Source organism: Solanum dulcamara, chromosome 7 (genome assembly GCF_947179165.1).
Source record: "Solanum dulcamara chromosome 7, daSolDulc1.2, whole genome shotgun sequence".
Taxonomy (NCBI): Eukaryota; Viridiplantae; Streptophyta; class Magnoliopsida; order Solanales; family Solanaceae; genus Solanum; species Solanum dulcamara.
Genome location: NC_077243.1, coordinates 78152337 through 78175679, shown reverse-complemented (window position 1 = coordinate 78175679; position 23343 = coordinate 78152337). Strand labels below are relative to the sequence as shown.

General features: G+C 26.0%; 1 protein-coding gene across 2 annotated transcripts; it reads left to right on the top strand.

Moving 5' to 3' along the window:
- Nucleotides 1-1579: 1579 nt before the first annotated feature.
- LOC129895170 (triacylglycerol lipase 2-like) lies at nt 1580-5314 on the top strand. Of its 2 annotated transcripts, none has more exons than XM_055970845.1 (9): nt 1580-1872; nt 1946-2056; nt 3423-3563; nt 3658-3768; nt 3868-3918; nt 4348-4388; nt 4496-4575; nt 4677-4772; nt 4854-5314. In XM_055970845.1, the coding sequence occupies exons 1-9, from the start codon at nt 1678-1680 to the stop codon at nt 5171-5173; spliced, it is 1146 nt and encodes a 381-aa protein (XP_055826820.1). In that variant the 5' UTR covers nt 1580-1677; the 3' UTR covers nt 5174-5314. The 2 variants fall into 2 exon arrangements, with proteins under 2 accessions (XP_055826820.1, XP_055826819.1); XM_055970844.1 differs by having other exon boundaries at nt 1581-1872; nt 3868-4011.
- The last annotated feature ends 18029 nt before the right edge of the window (nt 5315-23343 follow it).

Below are 23343 nucleotides of genomic sequence, written 5' to 3'. Positions count from 1 at the left end.
TAAAAGACCTGTAAGGTACAATATTTTAAAAAAAAAAGGTCATTTACTAAATAATTTGTTATGATTTTTAAATTCGTTCAATTTATATAGACAAATTTTTTTAATTTCTTCACACAACGAAAATAAAGATATAATAGTACTGTACTCAATTACTCATGCCCTATGACATGATTTTTCTACATTTTAAAATATATATTCCTACGTATTATCTTAGAATCTATTAATTTTATAACAATTATTTTCAACATACGTGAAACTAAAATAACGATGCATAGATACAAGTAGCCAAAAAGCAAAGTAACGATGGGCAGCATATTGGCCTTTATTGAAAAATTCTCAACAAGATAGGCCGAAGCTCCCAACAAATTGGCCACACTTTATCTCCCTAAAATCTAAATAGCGGTTCACCTTATTTCATAAGTTTTAAAATATTTAGAAAAAATTATCTAAATATATAATTTGTTTTATTCAATTCTCTAAAAAAAATTATCATTTAAAAAAATTAGAAAAATTTCTACTCTCTTCTATTCTTAAATACATCACGTTTACGTAATGTATCGGGGTATGTGTGTCTTGTATCAACAAAGATAATGTATCGGAACGCAATGTATCGGGATGTTGAGCGATGTATGGGGACAAATGTGTCTTGTATCAACAAAGGTAATGTATCGGGACACGATGTATCGAGACGTTGAGTGATGTATCCGAAATCGGAATGCGATATATCCGAATATTGGGTGATGTATCTAAAATCGAAATGTTGAGTAATGTATCCAAAATTCTTAAATGTTAAGGGATTTTTGTTATTTAAAAAATAGAAATATAATGTAATTAGCTCTTAACACTATGAGATTTGTGTAAAATTACCAAATATTTAACATATATATTAGTTGAGCTTCAAACATCAGAAAATACCCATTTAATATCATAATCGCATATCATTTGTATTTACACTAAATTAAGTAATAAAAAAAAGTGAGATTTTATTTAAATTTAATGACCATTAATGATCATGTAATTAAGAGATGCATATCTTGTATCTTTTGATTTGTTATAAAAGTCTAGCAAGTTTTTACTATAATTCCAATATGTATGATAGTGTAAGTTATATACTTTAATTTGTTGTTAAATCAGTCCAAGTTTTTCTTTTATACTATCAACTCAGCCAAATAATATAGGAGATTTATAATCTTGAAAATAAGATATGACATGTGTCACAATAAAAAAAGTGCACTTGATATTTTATAATCTTTTTAAAATATGAGGTTTGTAATCTTGAAATACAAGATATAATATATGTTATAATAAATGATAAAAATAATTTGATAATATAAATATCTGTTACAATTGACGTTAACGTTAACTATGTATATAACTTAATATTTTTTCTTTCTTTACACTTTCTATATATATCAAGAAACTTCCAAATTGGACCCCAACACCCATTCTCTTAAGAGTTAGTGTGTTCATACTAGAAACTGGAAATTAACAATACTATATGAGTAATATATACGTAGTGCGATGTATCGAAAAGCAAAATAAACTTTTTTTAAAAAGGTGTTTTGTAACAACTCATTTTCACATCTTCATCTCTCACTATAAATATCTGTGTTTTCTTTAAGAGTTCAACCATTGCCCACCTCCTCCCTTGTCCATTACTAGTTTTAGATATAGAAAATGGGGTTTATTGGAATAAAAATCTTGTCATGTTTACGTATTATGAACCTCATGATAATACTAGTTATGTTAGTGCTCGAGCCTAATGGAGTATTAGGCTCGAGACACTTGGGCTTCATTAGTCACGGCGACAATGGGGCGGGTATGTGTGCCTCCATCGTCGCCGCTCATGGTTACAAATGCCAAGAATTTGAGGTAAAATGGATTTAATTTCGTCTTTTATCTACTTACGTATCTTAATTATTATATGTCTTTGGTAAATTCTCAGGTAAAAACTGATGATGGATACATATTAAGTGTCCAAAGAATTCCAGAAGGCCGCATAGGAGGTGGTGGGCAAATCAGGCAGCCAGTGTTGTTACAGCATGGAGTTCTTGTGGTAATTGCCACCTTCAAATGATATGTACTCTTTCAGTCCCATTTTATACGCACATTCTTTCTATTTTAGTTCGTCTCAAAAATAATGTTATAGTACTATAATTAAAAATAAGGAAAAATTTCTGATATACCCCTCAATTATATCAGTTGATATATCCTACTGAAAGTGGCTCATATATACCTCTATCATTACACAAATAACTCACATATACCCCCATTGATTATCATTATTTGAGTTTTTAATTTCTTATTTTTTTAATTCTTTGGTGTAAATATGAAATAAAAGAAGTGTTAATGGAAAAAAAAGAGAAAAAAAATTAAAACTATTTTTTACAGCTATATTGTAATTTAAAACTAATTCTTTTGCTTTTATATTGTAATTTAGTTTTTATATCTATAAAAAAAAAATGGGACAATGTATAATAAAATTTTACAATAAAAGTAGTGAGAAAAATAGATTTGACCATAACAACAACAACCCAGTGAAATCCCACATCGTGGGGTCTGGGGAGGGTAGAGTGTACGCAGACCTGACTCCTAGCAATGTAGGACGGCTGTTTCCGAAAGACCCTCGGCTCAATAAAAGCATAGAAAAAGGTCAGACAAGAATATTAGAGTAAATAAGTAAATGACGAAAACGGTCCACACAAAATAAATAAATTATATGTGAGAAGGATCAAATATACCCCTATAATGTATACATTTTTTTTTTAATAAAAAGCTTTAAAAATAAATTTAAAATTAATTTTTCACTTCCATCAGAAGAAAAGAGTCATTTATTTAACAGTAGGAATATATACTAGCTCTAAATGAAAAAGTTATATCATACTCTTTTCCCTAAAAATAATTTAGCCTGAAAATTTCCTTTTTTTACTTTTAATTGATATGATTCTCATCCACACAACAAAAACCTTTCTTTTTTATTAAACATCAAAGATGCCAAAATCGGACGGATCACATATCCGATCCGATATTCGTGGAGTAAAACTTGGAGATAGCCAACTTTCACGATAAATAAATACATTAAATACTATATACTAAAAGAGTGATAATCATGATTTTCTAAGTGACCTAGCCCAAGTCATCATGATTTCTTAAGGTAGAAAGATATTTATAGTGTGAATTCAACACTAAAAATATGGACCATATGACATCCAATTATGAAGTGTATTGATTGTTGCCTCAGGCCTTGCAGTTGGCAATTATTTCAATACCAAAGTAAAGAAATACTACTATAAAGTTAGAGGTGGACCTTTGTGCCAATCATTTAAAAAAAATGTATCCTTTTTGCGAGATAATTAACAAAAGCCGAACTTTTTTTTTTTTTATCATCAGTTTATATAACTTAAATAATTGTTCTTTTTAAGGATGGCGCAACATGGTTGTTGAGTCCACCGGAACAATCTTTGGCGATGATATTGGCAGATAATGGTTTTGATGTTTGGATTTCGAATATTAGAGGAACCAGATATAGTCGTCGTCATGTCAACCTTGACGCTAAGTATTCGGTATCAAAAATTCACTTTCAAAATCATTTAAAGAAGAACACATTAATTTTAATTTGTTTCTTATTATTGAAGAAACTATTTAATTTGTTTGCAGGAATACTGGAATTGGTCATGGGATGAATTAATAGTTCATGACTTACCATCTGTTATTGACTTTATCTTCAAACAAACTGGACAAAAAATACACTATGTAGGTCATTCAATGGTACGTTAGATGAGACGGTTACACAATTTCAGATATCATGGTTATATATTGATTATATATCTAACGATCGGTATATATATGTTACAAATATATTAACAGGGAACTTTGATTGCTTTGGCATCATTCTCAGAAGGAAGAGAAATAGACAAGGTGAAATCAGCAGCATTACTTAGTCCAATTGCTTATTTGAGCCATATGACCACTGCACTTGGTGAAGTTGCTGCTAGAGCCTTTGTTGGTGAAGTTAGTATATACATTTTATTTAGGAATAATATACATAAACGGGCCTTTTAATTTGACCTCGATTGATATCTATGTCCTCTAACTTTGAATGTGCACAAATATTAGACACTTAAATTCGTATAAAATTGAACAAATAGACACATTGTCCTAAGTGGCATCCTACGTGACAATTTTGTGTCCTACATGTCGTCCCAAAGTTGAAGGGCATATATGTCAACTGAAGTCAAGTTAAATGACATATTTATATATGATGTCTTTTATTTATTTATTACAATCCATCTCTCTTAATTACAAATATATTTATGAATTTATATATATTTGTGTGTGAGTCCACAGATCACCACAATATTTGGTCTAGCTGAGTTTAATCCAAAGGGGTAAGTAAATTAAATAACTTCACTAACTCCTTTTTTTTTTTTACAAGTCTTATATATATATATATATATTTTTTTTTAATTTGTAATTTGTTGGTTTAATTTTTTAGTGGACCTGTAAATAAATTGCTCAAATTCTTCTGTGCTCAGCCAGGGGTAAATTGCTATGACTTAATGACTGCAATTACTGGTACTAATTACATTTGGTTAATTAGTTAAGTCAATTAGAAGTTTAGAACTATATATTGTCACAGGTACTCTATAATTAACTTACCTTTCATTTAATTAAAGGGAAGAATTGTTGTTTGAATTCCTCAACGGTCGAAATTTTCTTGAATGACGAGCCTCAATCCACTTCAACTAAGAATTTGGTGCATTTGGCTCAGAGTAAGTTCTTTTAATTATGTTATCAGAGTTAGATCCATCATAATATTCTGTATTTAAATATAATTTAATAATTTGATGCAGCTGTTAGAGATGGAGTACTTTCAAAATATGATTATGGGAGCAACTACAATTTGGAGCATTATGGTGAAATCAAACCTCCAAAGTATAATTTAGGCGACATTCCTCGAGATTTACCCCTATTTTTAAGCTACGGTGGACAAGATGCATTGTCTGATAGCAATGATGTTGAAACATTGCTTGACTATCTAAAGTTTCACGACGTAGACAAATTGCATGTTCAGTACATCAAGAGTTATGCTCATGCTGATTTCATCATGGCAATCAACGCCAACGATCTTGTTTATAATCAAATTATTTCTTTTTTTAGAAACTATGCCTAGATAAGAGCCCTCATCAACTTTTACCTTCAAAATTTGACCATGATGAGAATATGTACACAAGAATGTTCATGACAAAAAATGCATGAACACACTAATTATTATTATTAGATTGAATAATATGAATTAAGTATTATATTTTAATTTTTGAGTTGAGAGTTCATCGAAATAATTTCTCTGTCTCATAAAAATAATTAAGAATAAAAATTTGTATACACACCATCTTTTTCACACTCAACTTGTGGACTACATTCAATATGAGATGTTGTCACTATAGACCAACATGGTAGTTCTCTTCAACTTGGACGTCTTTTTTTTAGACAATATTCTGATAGATTATTGTAACACTTTCTTAATTTTATAATATTACAAAGAGGAAATAAGGTACATATTAGAGTTATTATATAAAAAAAGAAGACAAAAAGATAAAATGATTACTATGAACTACCAAAAATCTTTTTTTAGAAGTATTTGTAGCTTATTAAGATGCACTATTTTATATAAAAATGATAAAATTTGTCCACATTCTTGTTATTAGCAAATCTTATTGTATTTTTCTTGCTATATGCAACTCTAAAATGAAAAATAAATAAAATAGAAATACATTTAAAAAGCTTGGTCAAACATTAATTGATGTTTTTTTTAACCGTAAGGATGACCCACAGTCACTATAACCTCTGCCCTTCAGATTAATACTTAGCCCGCAAATTACACAGTACATGTAAACCACACTAGACAAGTCCAATACGGTGAGCCATTCTGAAGAACACATTAATTGCTGTTAATAATATTTTTTAAAATTTATTAATAAAACACTGTTATGAAATATAACTAACACAACAATATTTAAGAATTAAAAAACAAGAAAGAAGGAAAAACAGGAGAGAAAAATATAGTATCTCCGTGTATCCATTCTCAAAGCCAAAGATTGGCATTTATAGACAAGAGAACAAGCTAGAAAGAAGAAAAGATAACTAGTGGGCAACTTGCCCACTTAAGGTGGGCCCATGTAGAAAAAAACTCCACTAAAGGGACATTCATTTACATAATACTCCCCTTTGGATGTCCACGTGTAAAAAAAAACTTTACAAGAAATAATAGACATAGTTATTTTCAATATCCATAGATGTTGTGCCTCGTTAAAACCTTACTAGGAAAAACCTAGTGGGAAAAAGCCTAATAAAGGAAAAAGAGTACACACATCTGGTAATACGCCTTGATTGCCGCCTCATTAAAAATCTTACCAGGAAAATCTAATGAGACAAAACCATGGTTAAGGGAAAAAGAGTACAACGCGTATTTTACTCCCCCTGATGAAAACTTCATTTGATATTTTGGAGATGACGCATTCCAACCTTATATCTTAATTTCTCAAAAGTTGATGTTGGTAATGCCTTTGTGAATAAATCTGCAAGATTATCACTCGAACAAACTTGTTGTACATCAATATCACCATTCTTCTGTAGATCATGTGTGAAGAATAATTTTGGTGAAATATGTTTCGTTCGGTCTCCTTTTATGAAGCTACCTTTCAATTGAGCTATGTACGCGACATTGTCTTCGAATATAATTGTGAGTAATTTAACATCCTTTTCCAGACCTCATTTTTCTTTGATGAATTGTATCATCGATCTCAATCATACACATTCTCTACTTGCTTCATGAATAGCTATTATTTCAGCATGATTTGAAGAAGTAGCAATAATGGACTGCTTTGTAGATCGCCATGATATAGCAGTTCCCCCGTATGTAAATAAATAGTCTGTCTAAGATCGAGCTTTATGTGGGTCTGATAAATAACCTGCATCTGCATAACCAATAAGGTCTACACAACCTTTGTTAGTATCAAACAAACCCATATCAATAGTACCCTTCAGGTATCGCAAAATATGTTTGATACCGTTCCAATGTCTTTGCGTTGGGGATGAACTATACCTTGCTAGCAAATTAACAGAAAATGTTATATCAGGTCTAATTGTGTTAGCAAGATACATAAGTGCACCAATAGCACTGAGATATGGTACTTCAGGACCAAGAATTTCTTCATCCTCTTCTGGAGGTCGAAATTGATCTTTTTCCACTTCAAGTGATCGAACAACCATTGGAGTACTTAATGGATGTGCTTTGTCCATATAAAATCTTTTTAAAATTTTCTCAGTGTAGCAGATTGATGGACAAATACCTCGTCTGCTAAATGTTCAATTTGCAGACCTAGACAAAATTTTGTCTTTTCAAGATCTTTCATTTCAAATTCTTTCTTTAGATATTCAATTGCCTTTTGGACCTCTTCAGGGGTTCCAATGAGATTTATGTTATCACCATAAACGGCGAGTATAACAAATTCTGATTCCATTTTCTTAATAAAAACACATGGAAAAATAACATCATTAATATAGCCTTCATTTATTAAGTACTCACTTAGGCGATTATACCACATGCGCCCTGATTGTTTGAGACCATATAATGATCTTTGCAGTTTTATTGAGTACATCTCCCGAGATTTATTACATGCTTCAGGCAATTTTAGTCCTTCTGGGATTTTCACGTAAATTTCATTATCAATTGAACCATAAAGGTAAGTTGTAACTATATCCATTAGATGTATTTCAAGATTTTTATGTACAGCTAGACTGATGAGATATCAAAATGTTATTCCATCCATAGCAGGTGAATATGTTTCTTCATAGTTAACCCCAGGTCTTTGAGAGAATCCTTGTGGAACAAGGCATGCTTTGTATCTTACAATTTCATTTCTCTCCCCCTAATGGCGAGAAAAGTATTTCATCAAACCGACAATTTGCAAATCGAACAGTAAATAAGTCTTTAGTCAACGATTCAAGGTATCGAATTATGGAGGGTGAGTCAAACCCAACATATATGCCCAACCTTCGTTGAGGGCCCATTTTTGTACGTTGTGGTTGTTATACCCCATTTTAACTCGAGGTCAAACGGTGTACAACATATTGATGATTCCTAAATTATTTAATTTTAAGGAGTCGCCACCTAATTATTTTTAAGGTAAATTAGGATACCTAAATAATTGACAAATTTAATGCCAAAAAATAATCTCCGATTAGTGGTCTACTTAGCTTATGAGATTCTAGATAAGGGTTCTAGTTATCCTAAAGGGAAGGGGTTAGGCATCCTTCAAGATTCGTTAAAAAAAACGATTACCGGCCAAACTTAGGTTTAGATTAAAACTATAAAAAGTTGTTCAAAAGTTTTGAAAATGAAGCTTAGTAATTACATGAAAAAAGATTTTTGAACTTGAAATTATTAGGCAAATATTGCTTATTGCATGAAATAAGTGCGTGTTTAAATGCGGTATTTTTTACTAATAATTTAGCCTTAAATAAAAATATAGGTTTCTTTTATTATGATGACCCATTTTAATTAAAGTTCACAAATCTAAATATCTATATAATGTTAGCTATTGCATTAGTGAGAACATATTCACATTATAAAAGCAAATTTAACATGTAATGATAATAATAATAATACTAATAATAGTAGTAATAGTAATAATAGTAATAATAATAATAGTAATAATAATACTAATGATAGTAATAATAACAACAACAATCATAATAATAAGAATGCAACAATAACAATAACAATAACAATAATAATAGCCATAATAATAATAACAATGATAATAATAATAATAAAGTATGATAATAATAATAACGGTAGTAAAAAAATATATAATAATAATAATACGATAAATAATAATAATAATATGATAAATAATAAATATAATATGATAAATAATAATAATAATAATAATAATAACAGTAAATAACAACAATAATAATAATGAATACAACAATGATAATAATAATAATAATAACGATAATAATAATAATAATATGATAAATAATAATAATAATGACAGTAAATAACAACAACAATAATAATAAATACGATAATGATGATAATAATAATAACGATAATAATAATCGTAATAATAATAATAATAATAATAATAATAATAATAATGATTATAACAATAATACAATAATAATAATAACAATAATAATAATAATATCCATAAAAATAACAATGATAATAATAATAATAAATAAAAAATATAATAATAACAATACTAACAGAAATAAAATATACTAATAATATTAATAATAAAAATAGTAAAATAAAAATATATATATACTACTACTACTAATAATAATAATAATGATAATAACATATACTAATAATAATAACGAAAATAATAATAATAATAATAATAATAACAGTAAAAAAAAAATACAATTATAACTACTAATAATATTAATAACGAAAATAACAATACTAATAATAACACAATAATAATAATAATAATAATAATAATAATAATAATAATAATAATAATAATAATAATAGTAATATTAATAATAATAGTAGTAAACAAAATGTACTAATAATAATGATAATAATAATTACGAAAATATTAATAATAATAATAATAATAATGCTAACAGTAAATAAATACTACTACTACTAATAATAATAATAATAAAAACGGTAATAATAAGAATATATACTACTACTAACGAAAATAATAATAACAATAACAATAATAACAATAATAACAATAATAATAATAATAATAATAATAATAATAATAATAATAATAATAACAGAAAAATAAACATACTACTGCTTCTATTAATAATATTAATAATGAAAATAATAATATTAATATGAATAACGAAAATAATAATAATAATAATAATAATAATAATAATAATAGTAATACTAACAGAAAAATAAACATACTACTACTTCTATTACTAATATTGATAGCGAAAATAATAATAATAATAATAATAATAGTAATAACAGAAAATAAAATATACTAATAATAATAATAGCAATAATAATTAAAATAATAATAATAACGACAATAATAATAATAATAATAACAATAGTAAAAATAATAATAAGGATATCGACTCCATGTGAGGGAATGGAGATTACATTGAAACTCCATTTTTGCTCCCGAAGTGTTCATGCAAAAAAAAAGAGTGACGAAATTAGGAGGCTAGCATTTTTAGGATAATATTTAAGCATAATGACAACGAAAAAAAACAAAGGAACATGAAGTAAATATTACCTGTTGCAGGGCAGTGAACGGGGATGATTTGGTCATGAATCTACCCTCGTTTTAAAAGTAAAGCTAAGTGCAAATTCAAAAATACTTTGAAAGAAATATTCAAAATCAGTGTAAGAGTTTATTTTTTTGTCTGTGTTTTTTTTTTCTCTTCTCCTGTCCGTGTAAGTGTAAGCCCCCAATTGTTCTGTCTAATCCCTCTATTTATAGGGAGATAGAAATTAAAAAAAAAATAAAAAAATAATAATAATAATAATAACGGATGATTAAAATAATGCGGAGTGGGCGAAAATAATAAAATAATGCGGAACGGCGGAAAAATAATAATTAATACGAAATGGGCGGAATATTTAAATAATGCGGAATGGGCGGATTATTAAAATAATACGGAACGGGCGGATTATTAAAATAATACGGAACGGCGGAAAAATAATAATTAATAGGAAATGGGCGGAATATTTAAATAATGCGGAATGGGCGGATTATTAAAATAATACAGAATGAATAGAAGAAGAAAAAAAAATAGTTGAAATATATATATATATATATATATATATATATATATATATATATATATATATATATATATATATGTATATTGATGGGAAATTAATATATTTATATTTATTTATTTTTCGGATGAAGAATATTTTTTTTTTTTTATATATATATATATATTGAAGAGGGGACAAAAGATTATGGGTTAATTAATATAATATTAATATAGGGTATGGGGAGGGGCACGCGTGTATTTGTTTATTATTTCGGAAGAATATATATGGGGAAGGGGGTGCACGCTTGGATTTGTTTATTATATATATATATATATATATATATATTTTCGGAAGAATATATATGGGGACGCGTGATATAAATTAATATTATTTATTTTTATTTCATCAATTATTTATTTTAAAAATAAAATCGGATGTGAATATATATATTTTGGAAAAGAGATATAATATTAATATGGGTATATGTGCAGGGACAAGCATGGAATAAAAAATGGTATAGGGATATGGGAAGGGGGACAAAACATATAATAATATATATATTTTATTTAATTTTTTTATTTTAAAAAAAAAATCGGATGAATTTTTATAATATATATATTTTTTATTTTTATTTTAAAATAGGAATTCGGGTGAATATATATATATATATATATATATATATATATATATATATATATATATATATATATATAAAATGGACAAAGAATGATGGGCGGGGCACGCGTGGATTAAAATAATATTAATGTTTTAATTTTTATTAAAAAGATAAATAAAAAATAAAAAAAAATATCGGATGAATATAATATATATATATATATATATATATTATTATATTCATTTTTTTTAAAATTATTTGGATGAAAAGAAAACAATTATATATTTTATTATTATTTAATGTTTATTATTATTTATTTTTTAAATAGGAATTCGGGTGAATATTATATATATATATATATATATTAAAATGGTACAAAAGTGCGGCGGAAAATATATATATATATATTATTATATTCATTTTTTAAAATTATTTGGATGAAAAGAAAACAATTATATATTTTATTATTATTTAATGTTTATTATTATTTATTTTTTAAATAGGGGACAACGGGTGATGGGCATTATTAATATAGTATTAATATATGTATGGGTAGTAAATTAAAATATTTTTTTTTATTGTTATTATTATTATTATTATTTTTTATTATTATTATTATTATTTTTTTACGGAAGATTAACATTATTTATTTATTTATTTATTTATTATTATTTTAAAAGAGGGACAAAAAGGTGTGCAGAATATTATTATTTTATTTTTAATTATTTTTATTTTCGGATGAATAAATAATATATATATATTTTTTAATTTCTTTATTTATTATTATTATTATTTATTTATTGATTTATTTATTTTTATTTTTTGACGAGGAGATGGCATATATATTATTTGCGTGTTGTAGTATTAATGGAAGAATAAAAATAATAAAAAAAAAAAATTGTTAATTCAATATTAATTATTTGTTATTTAGGAGAAGTAATGAAAACGCAAAATTAATTGGTGAAATTGGTTATCAAATTAGACGAATTAATTTACGATCTTCTTAATTTTAACAAAAGTAAAATGATTAACTTTATTGTAACTAATTATTAATTTACGAAATAATTAATTATGGTAAATAATAATTTTCTTTTTATAAGTCAAATTTAAATATTACTAAGAGATAATGACTATATAACAAAAAAAATGCATGTGTTATAAAGATAACAAATTATTTAAAATACACTTGAAAATATGCATGGTTTTATAAAAGCCAATTATTTTAATTTAATTAAAATTGAAGAAGTCTAAAATTAAAATAAGATGAGTATGCATTAATTAATTAACAAACCTCTCATTTTTTACAAAGTAAATAATTAACTTCAGTTTAAATAAATTAACTTGAAATATGAGTCTATTAATTAAAATCCAACTAATTAACAGAGCTATTTATTTTAAAAATAAAAATCTTTTGAAACAATTTTTTTGAATAAATAATAAAATATATTCTATTCAAGAATTATTTTATAAATATATATATATATATATAGAGAGAGAGAAATTAATTTAAAATGATGATACCATATATGTATATTTCGTTTTTTTTTTATTATTATTATTATTTAATTTTATATATATATTTTATTATTATTGTATTATTATTATTTTTTGTAAAAATTACGTTGTTGAGGGTAAAAATTGGGTGTCAACAGCTGTCCCTCTTTGACCGAAGACGATGAAAGAGTTTTTGGGCAAAGAAGTTGACATAATAGCCAATTTTGTCCCGGCCATCAATGTTGAAATGAAGTTTATGAAAAATGAAGCGAAGCAAAAGGGAGCGTATTGACAATATAAAGAGATAAAGTGGAATTAAAAACCTGGACTCGACAAGGGGCGAGAATATTGGGAAGAACGAAGTAAAGCCTAACCCCCAAAGAAATCGTCCCAATAACGAATAATGGCGAGACTGGATTTTAAAACCTGAATTATGGAAGTAGGTTGAGTAGAGTTCGAGAGTAGATTCATGACCATTGTTGGTGAGTTTGACTTTCCAACAAACATCCCCCGTTCACTGCTTAGAAACAATTCCACGTTATGCTGCGATTTCTGCAAAACTTAAACTTGATAAGACAATTAGTAAATATTAAATATAAAGCAATGTGCAATAAGCTTATGGGAATGACACCTCTAGAGTGCGAGTATATATAATGCGGCCTTGCGAACCGTAATGATTAAATAAAGCCTATGAAAATAGGGTTAGCCGATAACTCATGAGAATGATGCCTTTCAGCAATGATTAATGAAATGAGGCCTTAACCCAAATAATTTATGAAGATTGCAACTTCTCAAGTCAATGATTAATGAAAATGACGTCTTTGCAAATATTGCAACTTTTGCAAGCGTTTTATGCAATTGTATTTAAAGCATTTGTGCAAAGCAGTAAAAAAACAATTGAGAGCCACTTGGAGCGCAATAAAGCATTTGAATATATCGAAAAGCATTAGTGCAGTGCATTTGAGAGTATTTGAGAGTATTTGTGCAGTGCGTTTGAATATATAAGAAAGCATTAGTGCGGTGCATTTGAATATATAAGAAGCATTTGTGCAGCACGTTTGAATATATCGAAAGCATTTGTGCAGTACATTTGATAATGTTTGAAAGCATTTGCAGTGTATTCGATAATATTTGAAAGCATTTGTGCAGTGCATTTGATAATATTTGAGAGTATTTGTGCAGTGCGTTTGAATATATAAGAAAGCATTTGTGCAATGCATTTGAATATATTGTAAGCATTTGTGCAGTGCATTTGAATATAGTGGAAAGCATTAGTGCAGTGCATTTGAATATAGTGGAAAGCATTTGTGCAGTGCATTTGATAATAGTGGAAAGCATTTGTGCGGTGCGTTTGATAATAATTGAAAGCATTTGTGCGGTGCGTTTGATAATAATTGAAAGCATTTGTGCAGTGCGTTTGATAATAATTGAAAGCATTTGTGCAGTGCATTTGATAATAATTGAAAGTATTTGTGCAGTGCATTTGATAATAATTGAAAGCATTTGTGCAGTGCATTTGATTAATAATTGAAAGCATTTGTGGAGTGCATTAGAAAGCATTGAAAGCATTTGTGCAGTGCATTTGATAATATTTGAAAGCATTTGTGCAGTGCATTTGATAATATTTGAAAGCATTTGTGCAGTGCATTTGATAATAATTGAAAGCATTTGTACAGTGCATTAGAAAGCATTTGTGCAGTGCATTTGAATATATCAGGAAGTATTAGTGCAGTATATTTGAATATATTAGAAAGCATTAGTGCAGTGTATTTGAATATATTGGAAAATATTAGTGTAGTGCATTTGAATATATTGGAAAATATTAGTGTAGTGCATTTGATAATAATTGAAAGCATTTATGCAGTGCATTTGATAATAATTGAAAGCATTTAGGGTGGACGAACTCGATATGTCCCATTTTAAGGTGGACTAACCCCATATATGGTGCAAACTTGTAAATATGAATTTTGGTGCAATGCATTGAGATTTGTGCAATTTGTTTGTAGTAGAAAACATTGATAATCTAATATGGAAGGCATGTTGCAATGTCTTTGCAGTACTTAATATTCAAAATGCAGTGCAGAGCTCGGTGTACTGTCTTCATGAAAGCAAAATTCATAATATAGTATTTGCAAGCTTGATGCAATACCTTGTAGTAGCAATTATCCCACGTATAATGCCTCTTGTATTAGCAAACATTAACAGTGCAGTGTAGCATTAACGAAAATTTCTAATGTGCTGCTCATAATTTAGGAACCTTCCACCTTGGTGACATTGATTTTCAAGAGATTCCTATGCTCAAAGAAAATTGTGAATTTCATATTTCATTCTTGATTATATTGCACCATTTGAATCTTGCGAATTCTGGTTTGATGTTGGGCCTCATGGTGCTGTCATTCAAGAATAAATAAAAAATAGCCTTTGCATTATTCAAAGAAAATTTGTTAGTATAAAATAAAATGGTTGCCTTGCATTGAACTACGAAGTTTTGGCGTTGAATCTGCATTTCTTGTTGCTATGGCTTTCAAGCAATTATGGCGTGAATATGGCTCGTAATCATAACCTTTGTATTTTCGAAGGATTATAGGTCCTCTGCAAAGCTGTCCCAGTTTTGCTTTTGGGAAAAGTGAATTTTTTATTTTATCTAAACCGAACCCAACATGGGCGCCTACGTATCCCGCTACCAATGGGAATCAGGTCACACGTAGTTCATTCAAAAGTCTAGAAAGGATAGCAAAAGAGTAGGTAGAAGATGAGAGAGAAGGCATGGTTAAACAAATATTTTGAGTTGAGCCGGAAGCCTTAGTGGTGGTAGGAAGAAGGCTAAAGGTATTTGTCAGATTGACTAATACATTTCTTCGAACCACATTCTTCTCGTTATCATCATTTTGTGCTTGCACTAAACCCATATTGTTGTTGAATGCTTTCAATTCTTCTGTCATTATATTTTCCCTTAATGCAGATTCACAGCCAAAACAATATTCAGTGCTAGACAAAAATAAAATAAAATTTTAGAAACAAAATAAAGTGTTAGCGCATGAGAATATACAAATGAAGATAAAGTAAAAAAAAATCACGATTTTGTAGAATAAGAGCTCTAGACTAGAGAAAATGATCTAAGTTTAGAACGAATTGACGAGAAAGGTTGACTTATGTCAAACAAAAAAAAAATATAATATTTGGGTAAGCGCAGAGTAGGTATGCAGCAGGTCAAGAATAAAGCATTTAAGAGTGTGGTTAACAACTAATTAATGGATCTAATAAGAAAGGTTTTTTAATAGAAAATATGTCAATACGAATTTGTTGAAACGCTTGAGATTAAGATAATTGATAAGAAAATTATGATCAATCAAGTGCACAAGGATTGGACTTGCTAAATTGAAGGATTGCGAAAAAAAATAATCAATTTTAGTACTGGCGTATTAAAAATTATCGAAGATGGAAACAATGTCAATTGTAGACCTATGATATTCTCCTCGACTTGCATGCCAAAACTTGGAATTGGCGGATGCATAAAAGATAAATTTTGAAAATCCATTAATAGGAAAGACGCAAATATTTTGAATTAAGCAGATGAAAAATTGACAAAGTATTACACTTGGACAATTTTTTAAATTGTGCAAAATAGATTTGGACACCTACTAATTTAAGAAGCAACAAATGGCCTGAAGATCACTAATAAATTGGAAGAGTTTGAGAGCATAAGCAAAACCTCCATGACTAGATTGAGTGCTAAATTATTTTCTACAGAATATGAAATTAAAGAAAAAATATTTTGTTGATAAAAATAAAATTATATCTATAATAATCTAGAAAGGTAAAATTTGGCACGTGACTAGAAAAATTAGTAGTGAATCAATGTGTAAAAATTTCACACCTAATGATGAACAATTAAGCTCATTTCAAAAGACTAAGAAAAAATAATTTAAAAGCAAGTTGCGGACAGGCATTGAAAGGGTCAAAGGAAGTAATTTTAAGATAATGACAAATTAAAATTAAAGGAAGAAAATCTTAATTGAGGACGCTAAGAGTTCGCACGAGTTTAAAATAATTATGATCTTAAACGATGCTCTAGACTCGTTAAACATGCGGCAAACGTGAAAAAAAATAATAATAATTATAAAAATGACATAAAATTTATAATAGGTAATCAAATAAAGAGATAGAAAAAATAATTTTCTCTTCTGTAAAAAAAACAAAGATAATGTTAGTAATAATCAATTAAATTCATGTTGCAAAAAAAAATTCATATAAGTCACATAGAAAGCAAGCATGCAAAAATTTATAAAGCACATAACACAAGTATAATGCGTCCTAATATAGGTGACCTCTTTATGCCAGAAGTATGTCTAACGCGTATTTGAAAAATAAATGTGCCATAATATGTCATTCCATTGCTCTTTAATTAATTAAAAAAAATCTATCCCCAAAACTAAATACAAAAATAGAATAAGCTTTATTACATGCCAACAATAATAATAAAATTCTCCATCGCATCTAAAAATCTTCATTCCATTTACATGTTCATGGTTCAATCTCCACAAGATAAAAGCTTGTGATCTTCATAGCTATCTGCATCACAAAAGGATTAGTAATACCCTCCCTCTTAAGGTTTAATTAATTTAGATAAATGGTCCATATTCTGGCACAACTATTTTTCAAATAATGCACATACAAATGATAAAATTACTTGGGGTCGTGAACCCACTCGGACATTAGGATAAAGTTGACTAATGGACTTAAGGATATTAAGCCTCCTATGATAAATGATGCATGTACTAAAAATGTGTTGGTTTAGCTCTATTCTGGTTGAATTAAGAATGGGTTTACTAGACACAAGGTTCCCGGGCGGACAACTCGAGTGAGAAAGCTACGCGGCCACACGGAAAAAAAATCCGGACACCCCGCGCATATGCCAACTCTCCTAAATTTGGATTTTGAAGAAAAATTTGTGAGTGCGCAAAACACACCTCACGTGTACGTGTGATCGTGTCAATTTTCCAGAACTGGAGGAAGTATGAACGAAATGACAATTTATATAAAGCAATAACAAATAAACAATTTATATAAAGCAATAACAAATAAACAATTTATATAAAACAATAACAAATAAATAAATTATATCACATGAGCAGGATAAACACATATTAAGCAATTTAAATAAAATAAATAAATAAATAAATTATTAACCTAAGTTAGTTGTGGTTTAGACCTTTAATCCCCAGCGGAGTCGCCAAGCTGTTATACCCCATTTTAACTCGAGGTCAAACGGTGTACAACATATTGATGATTCCTAAATTATTTAATTTTAAGGAGTCGCCACCTAATTATTTTTAAGGTAAATTAGGATACCTAAATAATTGACAAATTTAATGCCAAAAAATAATCTCCGATTAGTGGTCTACTTAGCTTATGAGATTCTAGATAAGGGTTCTAGTTATCCTAAAGGGAAGGGGTTAGGCATCCTTCAAGATTCGTTAAAAAAAACGATTACCGGCCAAACTTAGGTTTAGATTAAAACTATAAAAAGTTGTTCAAAAGTTTTGAAAATGAAGCTTAGTAATTACATGAAAAAAGATTTTTGAACTTGAAATTATTAGGCAAATATTGCTTATTGCATGAAATAAGTGCGTGTTTAAATGCGGTATTTTTTACTAATAATTTAGCCTTAAATAAAAATATAGGTTTCTTTTATTATGATGACCCATTTTAATTAAAGTTCACAAATCTAAATATCTATATAATGTTAGCTATTGCATTAGTGAGAACATATTCACATTATAAAAGCAAATTTAACATGTAATGATAATAATAATAATACTAATAATAGTAGTAATAGTAATAATAGTAATAATAATAATAGTAATAATAATACTAATGATAGTAATAATAACAACAACAATCATAATAATAAGAATGCAACAATAACAATAACAATAACAATAATAATAGCCATAATAATAATAACAATGATAATAATAATAATAAAGTATGATAATAATAATAACGGTAGTAAAAAAATATATAATAATAATAATACGATAAATAATAATAATAATATGATAAATAATAAATATAATATGATAAATAATAATAATAATAATAATAATAATAACAGTAAATAACAACAATAATAATAATGAATACAACAATGATAATAATAATAATAATAACGATAATAATAATAATAATATGATAAATAATAATAATAATGACAGTAAATAACAACAACAATAATAATAAATACGATAATGATGATAATAATAATAACGATAATAATAATCGTAATAATAATAATAATAATAATAATGATTATAACAATAATACAATAATAATAATAACAATAATAATAATAATATCCATAAAAATAACAATGATAATAATAATAAAAAATAAAAAATATAATAATAACAATACTAACAGAAATAAAATATACTAATAATATTAATAATAAAAATAGTAAAATAAAAATATATATATACTACTACTACTACTAATAATAATAATGATAATAACATATACTAATAATAATAACGAAAATAATAATAATAATAATAATAATAATAATAATAACAGTAAAAAAAAAATACAATTATAACTACTAATAATATTAATAACGAAAATAACAATACTAATAATAACACAATAATAATAATAATAATAATAATAATAATAATAATAATAATAATAATAATAGTAATATTAATAATAATAGTAGTAAACAAAATGTACTAATAATAATGATAATAATAATTACGAAAATATTAATAATAATAATAATAATGCTAACAGTAAATAAATACTACTACTACTAATAATAATAATAATAAAAACGGTAATAATAAGAATATATACTACTACTAACGAAAATAATAATAACAATAACAATAATAACAATAATAACAACAATAATAATAATAATAATAATAATAATAATAATAATAATAATAATAACAGAAAAATAAACATACTACTGCTTCTATTAATAATATTAATAATGAAAATAATAATATTAATATGAATAACGAAAATAATAATAATAATAATAATAATAATAATAATAATAATAGTAATACTAACAGAAAAATAAACATACTACTACTTCTATTACTAATATTGATAGCGAAAATAATAATAATAATAATAATAATAGTAATAACAGAAAATAAAATATACTAATAATAATAATAGCAATAATAATTAAAATAATAATAATAACGACAATAATAATAATAATAATAACAATAGTAAAAATAATAATAAGGATATCGACTCCATGTGAGGGAATGGAGATTACATTGAAACTCCATTTTTGCTCCCGAAGTGTTCATGCAAAAAAAAAGAGTGACGAAATTAGGAGGCTAGCATTTTTAGGATAATATTTAAGCATAATGACAACGAAAAAAAACAAAGGAACATGAAGTAAATATTACCTGTTGCAGGGCAGTGAACGGGGATGATTTGGTCATGAATCTACCCTCGTTTTAAAAGTAAAGCTAAGTGCAAATTCAAAAATACTTTGAAAGAAATATTCAAAATCAGTGTAAGAGTTTATTTTTTTGTCTGTGTTTTTTTTTTCTCTTCTCCTGTCCGTGTAAGTGTAAGCCCCCAATTGTTCTGTCTAATCCCTCTATTTATAGGGAGATAGAAATTAAAAAAAAAATAAAAAAAAAATAATAATAATAATAACGGATGATTAAAATAATGCGGAGTGGGCGAAAATAATAAAATAATGCGGAACGGCGGAAAAATAATAATTAATACGAAATGGGCGGAATATTTAAATAATGCGGAATGGGCGGATTATTAAAATAATACGGAACGGGCGGATTATTAAAATAATACGGAACGGCGGAAAAATAATAATTAATAGGAAATGGGCGGAATATTTAAATAATGCGGAATGGGCGGATTATTAAAATAATACAGAATGAATAGAAGAAGAAAAAAAATAGTTGAAATATATATATATATATATATATATATATATATATATATGTATATTGATGGGAAATTAATATATTTATATTTATTTATTTTTCGGATGAAGAATATTTTTTTTTTTTATATATATATATATATTGAAGAGGGGACAAAAGATTATGGGTTAATTAATATAATATTAATATAGGGTATGGGGAGGGGCACGCGTGTATTTGTTTATTATTTCGGAAGAATATATATGGGGAAGGGGGTGCACGCTTGGATTTGTTTATTATATATATATATATATATATATATTTTCGGAAGAATATATATGGGGACGCGTGATATAAATTAATATTATTTATTTTTATTTCATCAATTATTTATTTTAAAAATAAAATCGGATGTGAATATATATATTTTGGAAAAGAGATATAATATTAATATGGGTATATGTGCAGGGACAAGCATGGAATAAAAAATGGTATAGGGATATGGGAAGGGGGACAAAACATATAATAATATATATATTTTATTTAATTTTTTTATTTTAAAAAAAAAATCGGATGAATTTTTATAATATATATATTTTTTATTTTTATTTTAAAATAGGAATTCGGGTGAATATATATATATATATATATATATATATATATATATATATATATATATATATATATATATATATATATATAAATGGACAAAGAATGATGGGCGGGGCACGCGTGGATTAAAATAATATTAATGTTTTAATTTTTATTAAAAAGATAAATAAAAAATAAAAAAAAATATCGGATGAATATAATATATATATATATATATATATATTATTATATTCATTTTTTTTAAAATTATTTGGATGAAAAGAAAACAATTATATATTTTATTATTATTTAATGTTTATTATTATTTATTTTTTAAATAGGAATTCGGGTGAATATTATATATATATATATATATATTAAAATGGTACAAAAGTGCGGCGGAAAATATATATATATATATTATTATATTCATTTTTTAAAATTATTTGGATGAAAAGAAAACAATTATATATTTTATTATTATTTAATGTTTATTATTATTTATTTTTTAAATAGGGGACAACGGGTGATGGGCATTATTAATATAGTATTAATATATGTATGGGTAGTAAATTAAAATATTTTTTTTTATTGTTATTATTATTATTATTATTTTTTATTATTATTATTATTATTTTTTTACGGAAGATTAACATTATTTATTTATTTATTTATTTATTATTATTTTAAAAGAGGGACAAAAAGGTGTGCAGAATATTATTATTTTATTTTTAATTATTTTTATTTTCGGATGAATAAATAATATATATATATTTTTTAATTTCTTTATTTATTATTATTATTATTTATTTATTGATTTATTTATTTTTATTTTTTGACGAGGAGATGGCATATATATTATTTGCGTGTTGTAGTATTAATGGAAGAATAAAAATAATAATAAAAAAAAATTGTTAATTCAATATTAATTATTTGTTATTTAGGAGAAGTAATGAAAACGCAAAATTAATTGGTGAAATTGGTTATCAAATTAGACGAATTAATTTACGATCTTCTTAATTTTAACAAAAGTAAAATGATTAACTTTATTGTAACTAATTATTAATTTACGAAATAATTAATTATGGTAAATAATAATTTTCTTTTTATAAGTCAAATTTAAATATTACTAAGAGATAATGACTATATAACAAAAAAAATGCATGTGTTATAAAGATAACAAATTATTTAAAATACACTTGAAAATATGCATGGTTTTATAAAAGCCAATTATTTTAATTTAATTAAAATTGAAGAAGTCTAAAATTAAAATAAGATGAGTATGCATTAATTAATTAACAAACCTCTCATTTTTTACAAAGTAAATAATTAACTTCAGTTTAAATAAATTAACTTGAAATATGAGTCTATTAATTAAAATCCAACTAATTAACAGAGCTATTTATTTTAAAAATAAAAATCTTTTGAAACAATTTTTTTGAATAAATAATAAAATATATTCTATTCAAGAATTATTTTATAAATATATATATATATATATAGAGAGAGAAATTAATTTAAAATGATGATACCATATATGTATATTTCGTTTTTTTTTTATTATTATTATTATTTAATTTTATATATATATTTTATTATTATTGTATTATTATTATTTTTTGTAAAAATTACGTTGTTGAGGGTAAAAATTGGGTGTCAACAGTGGTGGTGCGACAGGCACGTATACCGCACAACCAAAAATTCTTAAATGGGCTATATTTGGTTCATTACCAAATACTAATTGTGACGGAGAGTATTTATTATAATGCGTCGGTCTGAGACGTACAAGTGCTGCTGCATGTAAGATAGCATGACCCCAAATAGTAATTGGCAATTTTATTTTCATTAGTAGAGGCTTTATAAATGACTCTGCAAGGCCATTTTGAGTATGAACATGAGCAACATGATGTTCAATTTTTATCCCAATTGATAAGCAATAATCATTA